Genomic DNA, 12,514 nt, shown 5'->3' with positions numbered 1-12,514 from the left:
CCGACAATGTCCCCAGTTGAGGTCAACAGATCCCCACCTGCACCAAAAACAGTGCCTGCAGAAAACTGCTTTCCCCTCCTGAGACGCCAGATGGTTTGCCAGAATCTGTTGCGAGAGTAGTGAGACTGGTGGATCAACGCAGCAGACACAGGCAAGGCGATTTAAGGTGAGGTTTATTGTAAGGAGGTGCAGTGTCCAGGGGTGAGCTGGCTAAGAAAAGGAGCAGAACTGGCCTGGAGTTGGAGCTTGGCTTAGCAGGCAGACAGACTGGCTTGGAGCTGGAGCTTGGCTTAGCAGGCAGGCAGACAGACTGGCTTGGAGCTGGGCAAGGAGCACAGACAATCAGGCAGGAAGGAAAAGCAGAAGCCAGGCTTTTATAGAGAGGCTAAGTAGGTGATTGGATCCAGCTGAGTAATTGAGGTCACCAAACACAGCTCTCACAGACTAGCAGAGAGGAACCCCAACAGAATCTCTTTGAGGCCAACTGATAGTCCTTCTCCATGGCCTCACCAAACTCCTCCCAGGACCAAGTTTTTGCCTCCAACACAGCCCGGGCCGCAGCTCGCTTAAACTGCCGGTACCTGTCAGCTGCCTCTGGAGTCCCACAAGCCAGCCAGGCCTGATAGGACTCCTTCTTCAGCTTGACGGCATCCCTTACTTGCGGTGTCCACCACCGGGTTTGGGGGTTGCCGCCACGACAGGCACCAGTGACCTTGCGACCGCAGCTCCGGAAAGCAGCGGAGACAATGGTGGTGGAGACCATAGTCCACTCGGACTCGATGTCACCAACCTCCCTCGGTACCTGATTGAAGTTTTCCCGGATGTGGGAGTTAAAGACCTCCCTGACGGAGGGCTCAGCCAGACGTTCCCAGCAGACCCTCACAGTACGTTTAGGTCTGCCAAGTCTTTCCGGCCTCCTCCCCCGCCAGCGAATCCAACTCACCACCAGGTAGTGATCAGTGGACAGCTCTGCCCCTTTCTTTACCCGAGTGTCCAAAACACATGGCCAGAGATCACCTGAAACGACTACAAAGTCGATCATCAATCTCCTACCTAGGGTGTCCTGATGCCAGGTGTACTGATGGACACCTTTGTGTTCGAACATGGTGTTCGTTATGGACAAACTATGACGTGCACAGAAGTCCAACAACAAAACACCGCTCGGGTTCAGGTCAGGGAGGCCATTCCGACCAATCACGCCCCTCCAGGTACCACTGTCATTACCCACGTGGGCATTGAAGTCCCCCAGGAGGACAACGGAGTCCCCTGTTGGGGCACTTTCCAGTACCCCTTCAAGAGACACCAGGAAGGCCGGGCACTCCGACCTGCTGTTTGGCCCGTAAGCCGAAACCACAGTCAGAGACCTGTCCCCCACCTGAAGGCGAAGGGACACGACCCTCTCGTCCACCGGTACAAATTCCAACACTTGGCGGCTGAGCTGGGGGTGCACAAGGGACTGAGTTTCAGAGCCCAGGCTGTGCGTAGAGGTGAGCCCAACTATATCTAGTCGGTATCTCTCAACCTCTCGCACAAGCTCAGGCTCCTTCCCTCCCAGAGAGGTAACATTCCATGTATTTTTTACTAACTTAAATTTAGTTTAGTGCAAACTTTCAACTCACTTTGGGACAACAGAGGCAAAAAACAGAGTATAAACAATATAATTAATATGTACGTAAATACCCATACATACTATGTACACATGTATACGCATTAATACATATGTACACTTAGATATATGGACAAATATTTGTATATACACAAAAAACATTATTTTATGCCTAGATCATTAAAGATTGTTTATCTGTATAAAAGTTTAAATGGCCTCATTGTTGGACTATTTTTGATTTTATCAGTTATATTATTCCACAGTCTTACACTACTAACTGAGATTGTTTTCATCTGGTAAGAGTTTTATTTATTATAAATCTGAAATGGCCTCTTAGACTGTTATTAAGTCTCATCCTGTTTCTGTAGACTTTTTTTTCCCCCAGGAAGAATGGTGAAAAATATGTCTTCATTTTTTGACTGATTGCTACCATAAAAATACACACAATCTCAGTTCATAGACAGAAATTTTTATTTAGCATTCACAAACAACAAAAACACACAGTCCTTTTTACTTTCATTGTGTACATTGATTAAAAATCATTTTCCAAATATGAATACGTGATGATATTTCTCAGGTACAGTGAGGTTCATTTTTACCAAATAGCATCATGTTAGTGGATGATAACTAAATAACTGAGATGTTGCTGATTAATAAAAGAAGAGTGAATCCATTTTGACACAAACAATTTTAGATCATAAAACGTGTGGATAAAATTACCTATTAATCCTTAAAATAAAATGATGGTTCTGATCATTTATTGTGTTTGTCTTCCAGTTTAACACTTTGTTCTGACATATATCCATCCTAGTCTCAAACACCAATGATATAACATCCAGTATTAATAAAACAGAATGTTTTTAATTGGATTACTTTTACTAATATCTCTAAAATCTTGCATTCACATTACTACTTTCTAGAAACTCTTAACTGCATTCTACTTTGTACAATTTTCCTAAATGATGCTTTAATCTCTTGTGTCTGCAGGACATAAACTATTGGGTTTAAAACAGGAGGGATGACAGAGGTCAGAGACAGATTAATAATCCTAACATTTGGATGAACATTTATTACCTTAATAAAGGTGATAAATATTGGTATGAAATAGATTCCAACCAATGAAAGATGAGCTGTACATGTTTTAAAGGCTTTGACTCTTTCTTGAGGTGTAGAAATCTTGACCAGTGCATGACCGATACAAACATAACTAGACATGATTATCACAAGAGGAATCCAGAGAATAATAACAATCAGCAAATTTCCAATTATTAAACTGGGAGAGTTGTCGTTGCACGCTAGCTTGTAGATCGGGCCGTGGTCACAGAAATAACTATCAATAACCACTGATTTACAGAAGGAAAGTCTTGTTAAAAGACCAACTGCTATTAAAACAGCAGCTATGACAAAGAGCCACGAAAAAAGGATTATAGACAGCATGATCTTTGAAGTCACTCTGACTTGATAATGCAGTGGAAACATGATAGCAACCAGGCGATCATAACAAAGAACAACCAGGTTAAGAGCCTGCATTGAAAGACATGTAAAGCAGAAGAACAGAAACGTCAAACACTCATTATACGGAACATTGTAGTGGTTAAACAAAAAGATGTCAATGACTTTTGGAACCAGAACCGTACTACCCAACAAATCCACAAAGGCGAGGTTAAAAACTGCCACATACTTTGCAGTCCTCAGATTATGATCCAGATAAATCAGAGCCATCACGGATGTGTTTCCCAGCACAGAAACAATGTAGACAAACAGTAGAAAGATATAGTAATATTCAGCATTGGGGATACCAATGAATCCTCTGACAATGAAATATCCAGGCCGCACAAAGGTGATGTTTTTTCCTAAAGCAGAGTTAAAAAGGTCCATTATCAAGTTATTATCAAATCATTTTCTTCAGAGCACTGAAAAAAAGCACTGATAAGCGTCTTGGTCTTGTCTACTGGAGGTGAAGCAAGCTTTGCCTGCTCTTCACCTGAACCGGGGTCTTTTTATGGCTTTGAGTTGCACCGTTCGTCGCTAAAACGTAATCAAGTTCACTTGAGTCTCTCGAGGAAGCATTGTCCTACCAACCTATACACCAACTCATTCCTACGCTCAAAAAAAAAATAATGCTGTGATTTCACTCATGGTTAGAATGAACGCATTGGTTGGTTGCTGATAGTGTTTCATCATCACAGTATGTGGGACAGTATGTGTAAATCTATGAGCTGCATAGGAAACAGCAGTCTTTTTTTTTTGTTCTTTAACTAAGAATGACTGACTGAAGAAAAGCTCATAAACAATTGGTTTGAGTTTATTTTCTATAAAATATTTTTTAAAGACGGAAGCTCATAAACCGATCCAGCCAAACCTCTACATTTGCTGTGAATATGATGCTATGTGTGCTTAACATCAGTCTGTCATAAAGGTCATGGTCTTGGAGTCAATGGAGACCGCAAACTCATTAATGCCATTGGTAGTTTGATTCCTTTTATTTATTTTTATTTTTATTTTTTTTTAACTTATCCAGTCCAATCGCTAAGCAAACTGATTTTAATTATACAATAGGGGTTATGTATCTAATAGCATTCATGGTGCATATTTGTATAAACCCCTTTTGTTTATTAATATTTATTTACTTTATTTTAGGGTAAAAGTGTGGGAGGAAGAAAAGGATAGAAAAAAAGAGGTGAGGGATAAAATAGAAGGAAGGAAGAAAGAGGGAGAGGAAATAAGGGGATACGGGTGCCACGGTGCTTGGTAGCTTGATTCCAAAACAATAGTTAGACAAAATACTAGGTATGGTGTAGTAAAACCATAGAAGTCTGCACAGTCACAGACACATTCACACAGTGGTGGCGGCTCCGCTGCCAAACACAGGCGCCAACTTTCCATTTCCAATGTGGGGTTAAGTGACTTGCCCAAGGACACTTCAACATATGGGCGGGCAAGGCGGGAATCAAACCCCCAATCTTCTGATCAGGATTCGACCGCCCTACCGCTGCCCTAAATCAGGAAAAGAAACATTGCTTCATCACAAACCTGCTTAGGTAAAAGACAAGACTTGGGACAGTAAAACCACTAATGTTTTTTTTTTTTTTTAAGCCACTCGGTTAAATCTACTTTATCTTGTTCCTAACCCACTTTGATCTTTGAGCCAGACACTGAATGTCATGTGGTCGAACGTGGAATGCGAGTTTTAAAATAGGAATATGACCAGTGGAGTTGAGTGATCGGGTTTCTTGGAAACCATCTATATCTTCTATTTGCATTCAAGTTTTCAGCTTTAAAAATTTTTTTCTGTCTTCTAACTTTTTTTTTGTTTGTTTTAACAGTTTAAGCTAATTTTTGTATTTCATTTTCCAGCTATTCCGCTAATTTTTTATTTTTTATTTTTTGCAGCAGGCATTTAAAAGTTGTGTCACATAAGTGTCTTATCTTTTTGTTATTTAGGAAGAGTAAATCCAGGACTTATTGCATTTGTTAGCTGCTCCTGAAATGTCTATGTAGCAGTGGATGCAGTTTGTTTTATTTACACTGTGGAAGTTGAGTTGAGTTGCTGCATGGAGGACATCTTTGTGAGCAAAACTCAACTGGAAGATCTGTGTTTATAATAGTGTGTAAATAGTTCTATGTGTAATGAAATGTACATGAGAGGCTGGCATAACTTTTGAATTCTGATCACTTGACTAAAGATAAATCTGAAAGGGAGGCGACATTAAATATCTATAAGACAATCATAAAATTTTAGGAGTAAAGGAAGAGTGATTGACTTTTAAATGAAGAGTCACAGGTTCGGTTCCCACTTTGCTACAACATTTGTCAAAGTGTTCTTGTGCAAGACACTGAACACTCACATTACCACTGCTGGCCTGTGTCAATGGGATGGTGACTATAAAGTGCTTTAGACATTAATGAAGGTAGAAAAACACTACAAGTATCAGTTTTAACAAATTCAAAAAACGTATCTAGTCGGAATATAATTTGTCAGTAGAAGTAGTAAAGAATTTGAATGACTTTATGCAGGTATTGCAGGTGAGAATGCTTGAGGGTTCCGTCTGCCCAGCAGATCTAATAGTACCAATCTATAATACATTGATTTTTCAAATGTGGCACAGTTAACAATAAATATCATCACTCTGCAAGATGAATACACAATAAAAGTCGTAGTGACAAACTTTGGTTCAACAACAGTGTATTCCCTGGATTGTATCCTGGAAAACTTAGTCTAATGAGGCTGGTAATGAGCTGTTTGTTGTTACCGTACTTGGAGGGTGATGACACAGCCTGAGCGGAGAGGTAAACACCTCATCCCTAACTGAAGGGGACGGCCCAGGGAGGAAGAGTCATCATGCAGAAACAAAGTTTAATGTGTGGATCATGTTTATGACAGTTTACAAGAATAAAAGATATTAACTCTACAGTACTTTATATCTACTTTAATTTTTTTTCAATAAGTAATAAATAAAATGATCAATAAGTATTTAAAGAGTTTTGTTGCTAAACAGTATTTTTCAACTTCTAATGTAAAAAAAATAATAAATGATCAAAGTAATCAAATAAACATACTGTTCTGGTTTGTGAAAGCTTCTGCTTACTTTGACTCTGGAACCTCTTCATTGTGGCTAAAAATAAAATATGTATCACCGTCATACTGACACATTTGGACTGAATTTTGTCTTAATTTATCACAGAAAATCAATTTATTGTCAGCAAACACAACAAGAATTAAAGCTTTGTTAAGTTATAATCCACTGGATTATAAAGCAGATTTTCCTTAAATTGAGCCTCATGGTTTTAATATATGGTAGGGGTCATTTAATTATCTATGATTTAGTTTGTGTTGGTTATATTCATGAATTTGTGGTTGAAATGTACCAGAAACAGTGAAATAAATATCTTTACACTTCCTACTGAATTTGTTGCACATGACATGATCCTGTGGTAAAGGATGGCTTTTATTTTAAAAAAAAGACACACTGTAAAAAAAACTTTCATATTTAAAAAAAAAAAAGCTATTTTCTCTTCATGTTTGTGTTTAATTTATGCCAAAACACAATAGATCAATTACATATATAATTTCAGTAGCAAAACCATAAATATAAATCAGTTTCTTATTTTTCTAAAGGGTGAGTGAAGACTTTGCGGCTCCTACTGGGTTTTGGTTCGACCCGAATGATTAAGTGTTGAAGGTTGAAGACCTTTACTTTAGATTAAATCTCATTAAGACAAAACTGCACCTAGAAAAACAAGTAAGCAGCAGATTATACGGAGACTTGAGGTTTTCTGCAACCCCAGGTCAAATACTTAACAATAAAGAATTCAATCATGATTTTTTTATTTGTTTTGAATATGATTACCAATTTGCCTGAAGTTGTACTTGTCTTCCAATTATAAACGCAATTATAGATTTTTAACATTTCTGCTAAAAACAAACATTTACAATAATAAATTAGTCAGAAGCATTATTTAATGCCCTGAATTTAATGGTAAAACAGACATTATAGTCCTTATTATTTTCATGCATGAAAGTGTGACGGACCTAAAATGACACCAAACAATATCCCAAGAGATTAATGAAACCGCTGGGACTGTGAAGTTGTTCTGTTTAAAAAACTAATATAAACCACAGGGATTACCTGCTAAGGTATCGTTGTCAGATAAATGAAATTGCCTCCAGGGTACAGAGTTTAAATAATCCCATGGTGAAAAATCTGGTCTAAAATTAAATTATTTAAGATATTAAATAAGACATATACAAAAATGACTTAATAGATTGTGTGAATCTTCTCTAAAATGTATATAAATTAAATTATTTTAGGAGAGTTAAAGAAAAACAATGTTTTTTGCATCTGAATATTTAGTAAGTTACCATAAATGCTTGTTTTTATTTTGTCAAAACACAAAAAGTTAAATGGTGAAAGGTCATAATTTTGTTCAAAATGACACTATATATTTCAAAATATTAAAAAATGTTTTATTGAAACAATAGTAATTAAATTTCTACATGTGCATCATATGTACCAAGTTTTTATTTATTAAAGATGAGCGTTATTTCTTGCATTCCTTGCAGCCATTTTGACAAAAACACATTAAACTACTGTTCATGTGCACATTGGATATTCAACTTGATGCATTTGTGGCCTCATGGAGACAAATGCAAAGTAAATCAAGGACTATATGTTATGCATTAACTTTATAAATGTGTCATTTGGCTTTATATCACTTCTTTTTAGTCAAATCTGCATCCAAATGTAAAAGTATATCCAAGTTAAGCCTGAATAACACGTCCAATATGCCAGTTAGACACCAACACAGTAAAACGAACTGATTATATTCTTCAGTTTAAGTGAAGCCATTTATAAATTTTAATAATTTTCTACTAAAAGATGACATAATGTTAAAAAAGTAAAGGCAACCACTAAGAATGACGGGGATGAGCCGACTTTTCCATAACAAACAGTTCTATGAAGTTTGATGTGGACCCTCAGGGAGTCACACCTCAGAGTTACTGTACCGCCGGTTCGTCACCGGAGACTTTGCTTGTTTCCCTCAGGGAAATGACTTTACTGTTGTTACCTTCTAACTAATTGATCCCCAGAGGCTTTGTGCAAACACCCCAAACCTCTCCCCAGTTCAGCCGAGAAAACACAAATATTTACCACTTACTTGATGTAGCTTGTTTTCGTTCAAGCTAGTCATTTCTGTGTGAAAGTTTCCCCAAACTTATCAAAACAAGTTGATGTACATTATGAAAATACATATAGTTTGAATTGTGAAGATGCAAAGAAAATGATAGGGAACACTAAAACGATGTATCTGGAAGCCTGAGCGGATGGCATGTTCTTTTCAAGTACTTTACAAAGGAACATTTTGTGATAAGAAAAACCCTGAAATAATCAATTGAAACTGAGGTTATCCCAACATGTTAATGAGGAAGAAAGTGATCAAAAGACACAATTGGAATTTAGTCAATTTATTAAAAGTTGACTTGGGTCTCGGGGCATACAAAGACTAATAGAACAAGATTGGTTATAAATGTTTAAGACAAACCTTTAAGTACCATAGTATAAGAATATAAAAAGCCTTCATGTAGTATAAAAATGTGTCATAATATAAAAGTGTTAAAAAACTTCATGTAATGTAAAAACTGAATGCATTCACCCCTGGAGGTCTGAATTTGGAGCCTCACTAAATTTAAAGTGGAAAGACAGATTTCAGGCTGGTGTAATCTCACTAAAACAAAGAAGAACAGAGAGTGTGGCGTCCACATACCTACGAGTAAGAACAAGCCCCATCTGTGGTCGTCGGACCCTCACACCTTCCTCATGGAGTCTGTTTCTGACCATCTGAGCTGACACATGCACATTAGTGGCCTTCTTCACAGCACCTTTCTTGCACAGAAGTAGACATAGCAGTCTGGCTGTTAGGTTTTCATCTTCCACGACTCCTGATGTACCGGCCAGTCCTTTGGTAGTGCCTTCATACTCTTCTTGAACCTTACCACAATTCACATTGTAATGAAAGCACCACCATCTTTCCAAGGAGACCAAAGCACAAAAATGGAGAAGTGAACTTAAAATAAATCACCCCTTCATTGGGGTTATTATTTTCCACCTGTCGTCTGTTCCATTTGCACAACAGCAGGTGAAATTAATTATCAATCAACATCCCTTCCTGGGCGGACAGTTTGATTTCACATTTACATTGTGTACGGTAGAGCAAAAAAGGAGGAAAAAATACAATGAACACAAAGTTTTATTATTATTATTTATTTTACTAGATCTCTTTTTCAAGGGTGATTTTGGAGGCAGTTTACATAAACAATTATTTGGAGTGTGTAAAAGTTAAGAGCAGCATGACATTGATAAGATACATCGCATACAAGATGCATAGAAGTATGGGCATTGATTTATTGAATTGTTTTCTTTGATAGATAGAAAAGAACGGATTACACAGAAATGAATCAGCCTTTAAATTAACAATCAAAACAAGCGTTTCTGGATTAATGTAGAATGTATTAGCTAAAAATATTTGAGTCAAACTTGTATTTAGTCTGTCAGAATCTGGAGTCACTTAAGAATAAGTTAGGAGAATGACTGTATTAAAATGATAGATTCATTCAAATATGCGTTTTAATGATAGTAAGTAATGGTGTTTTTTTTTTACGTTACAATATTTTTGGGTTCTGTGTGTGGAAAACTGAGGTCCAGTAAAAAAAAAAAAAAAAGCATATTCTGTCATTTAAAAAAATGTATATTGAAATGTGACTGAAAGGATGTATTTCTAAATTATTATTTTTTACTATAGGCGGTAGGATTTGTCATGAATGTATACTGCATATGATTTTTTTCCCACTTTTTTGTGGTACATTATGTTTTTACTAATGTTAGTTTAGTGTTTAGTACATTTAAAAAAAATGGTTTAATGACATAATATTTTCTGGATGACTGAAGTGAATACATAGCGGGCTAAATGCAGTTATGCAAAAAAAAGGCCCAAATGAGTTTGAAAAAATATGTCAAAAATGACTTTACAAACTGCCTTTCTAATTTAATTTTTCATTTTAGAGACAGCTAAAGTAAGCTAAGCAGGAAAAGGATTATCCCCTATACATATTTCACTTTTTTTTCCAGATTTTTTTTCCACGTTCCAAATGTAGAGAAGAATCTTCCGTCTTGCAGTTACACGCAGACGCCAGTAGAGGGCACCAACTCTGAGCTTTTACTGTCTGTGTGCTTCCTTACAGTAAATTCACATTTAAACTGATTAAAGTGACACGTGGAGGGACAAAGGCAAAAAAGATTGTGAGATTTGAACTTAGATGAAGATACAAAAATGAGCTGTGGAAAGATGCTGAGAAAATGAAAATATTTTTTATTTTATTTTAACTTTACGTATATTTTTCACATAAAAGACTATAATAATAATAATAAAAAAGGATTATACAATTTTAAGAGGGTAATGTAACTGTTGACTTTTTTAGTTAATATTTAAAAAAAAATGGGCTTCATGTTCACTTGTAAAAACGTGTCTAACAAGTTTATTTTAAAGGAAAAAATGATTGTGAAATCAGCCGATCAATCAAAAGTCACTATTTTTCTGGTTATATGATGTTCTTCACAAAGAAGTGTTTACTGCAGCAACTCGTGTTTCAGGGTAAATTGTAAAATTCAGGTCAAATAAAAAAATTGCCTATTGTTTTTCTCTGTAAAAAAATATAATACATAACTGTATACATTGTCTCTTGCTATTTTATACTTTATATATATATATATACTTTATTAAACATTTATGTAGCCAAAATAATCTAAGAACATAAATACGTTGGTCAGATTAATTTATTGTGATGCAGTCCATAAAGTCTGCACTGACACTATGACAAGACATGGATGCTTCTGCTTCATGCTAACTTAAAAAAATATTAAAACCCACGAAAATACATGTTTTTATCAGGTATTTTGGGGAAATATTCTTCACAGGGTGAATTCATGCCCTGGGAAGGTTAGATTCTTTCTCCGGATCTGATTTTTATTAACACTAATGACTTTACTATTAGCAAACTGTTTTATTTCGATTGAGCCTATTGTCTGTATAACTGAACTGGACTGACCTTGAATGTCTAAAATGTTTGATAGATTCTCCCAAGACCTCTTTCAGTGGTAGAGGTGTGGACTTCCAACAAGCTCACATCTGATTAGTAATAGGAGTTACCTACTTGGACCGATCACTGCTTAATGACGATGTCTGACTTTAAATGATGGCGTCCAGATAGTGGAAAAAAAGGCGACTGAATTGATTCAATTTAGTTGTAGCTGTAAGTAAGCCCTTTTAAATGTCACACTCGCTCGATTTAGTTCTTTTACACAATTATATTATTGACAAAAGGTTGAAGATCAGCATCAAATAAATGATCCAGGTCTCTTTATATAGACAGTTTTCTCATCTCTACAGTCTGCTTAGATACAAAAACATGATCGCATTTGTCAATCGCTGTGTTTTATTTTGAACATTTGGTTACATTTTCAATAAACTGGATTTTTTCGTGTGTCTTGATGTAACTTCCTGCCCAAATTTATGCAGATCTCTTGCAGATCACGCACAAAGTAGACCAGACGGCGAAAAAACACGAGCCTTCCGCGGAGGACCGCCTGATGTGAACCACACCGCAGGTTAACAAAGGCGCTGAATGGAAGCGGCCTCCATTCTGCGCTTCCGCGTCCAGTGTGAACCAGGCGTTAAGGATAGGTCTGTTTGACTCAGTCTGTCATAAGACCATACAACCTCACACACACACTCCTACACATTCTCACTTCAGACTCATCATAGACATATGGTCCGCATCACTTTTTGACGTTTTGGATGTTCCAAACTCGTCGTTTTTGATGTGCTGCCTGTTCCCAGTAAATCAGGGGTCCCTTCAAGACACTGAACCAGTACTGGACTGGGTTAGGGTAAATGGTAATTAGCGTATACTTGTATAGCGCGATACAGTCACAGACCCATTCGCACATTCGCACACTGGTGGCGGCTCGACTGCCGAACACTGGCGCCAACCTTCCACCAGAGGCAAGGTGGGGTACCAGTACTGGGTTAGGGTACCGGTCCGCATCCTGAGTGTCCCTTGATTGGAGTATGCATCTTTTTCCATCTCTGTGAACCAGTACCAACCGGCCCTCGGACTGGTACCAGTTTGCAGGCAGGAGGTTGGGGACCCCTGGTTGAACGGGAACAAGTCAGCATGTCAAAAAAAGGTGAGAGTGCCAACCACTACATGCAGCCCTGAATCGACATAAAATAAAACCACTTTAAAATGTTTGTGTTTTAGCTTGATCATTCATTCATCATCTTCTTTTCCGCTTTTTCCCTTTCGGGGTTGCGAGGCTGCCGGAGCCTAACCCAGCTACTGAAGGGCGA

The 12,514-nt window shown here is 37.4% G+C and overlaps 1 protein-coding gene across 1 annotated transcript; it reads right to left on the bottom strand.

Annotated features, from left to right (window-relative positions):
* Positions 1-2,389: 2,389 nt before the first annotated feature.
* Positions 2,390-3,727, bottom strand: LOC112142712 (olfactory receptor 6C4-like). The gene has a single exon (XM_024266247.2). It carries the CDS (start codon positions 3,482-3,484, stop codon positions 2,516-2,518), a length of 969 nt encoding a protein of 322 aa, XP_024122015.1. The 5' UTR covers positions 3,485-3,727; the 3' UTR covers positions 2,390-2,515.
* Between the last annotated feature and the right edge of the window lie 8,787 nt (positions 3,728-12,514).

The sequence above is a fragment of the Oryzias melastigma genome, linkage group LG14 (genome assembly GCF_002922805.2).
Source record: "Oryzias melastigma strain HK-1 linkage group LG14, ASM292280v2, whole genome shotgun sequence".
NCBI classification, from domain to species: Eukaryota; Metazoa; Chordata; class Actinopteri; order Beloniformes; family Adrianichthyidae; genus Oryzias; species Oryzias melastigma.
Note: the sequence above shows the minus strand (reverse complement) of the source record. Positions and strands in the feature narration are given on the sequence as shown.

Coding starts and splice junctions, on each gene's coding strand:
- LOC112142712 (XM_024266247.2), bottom strand. CDS start 3,484: ATGGACCTTTTTAACTCTGCTTTAGGAAAAAACATCACCTTTGTGCGG.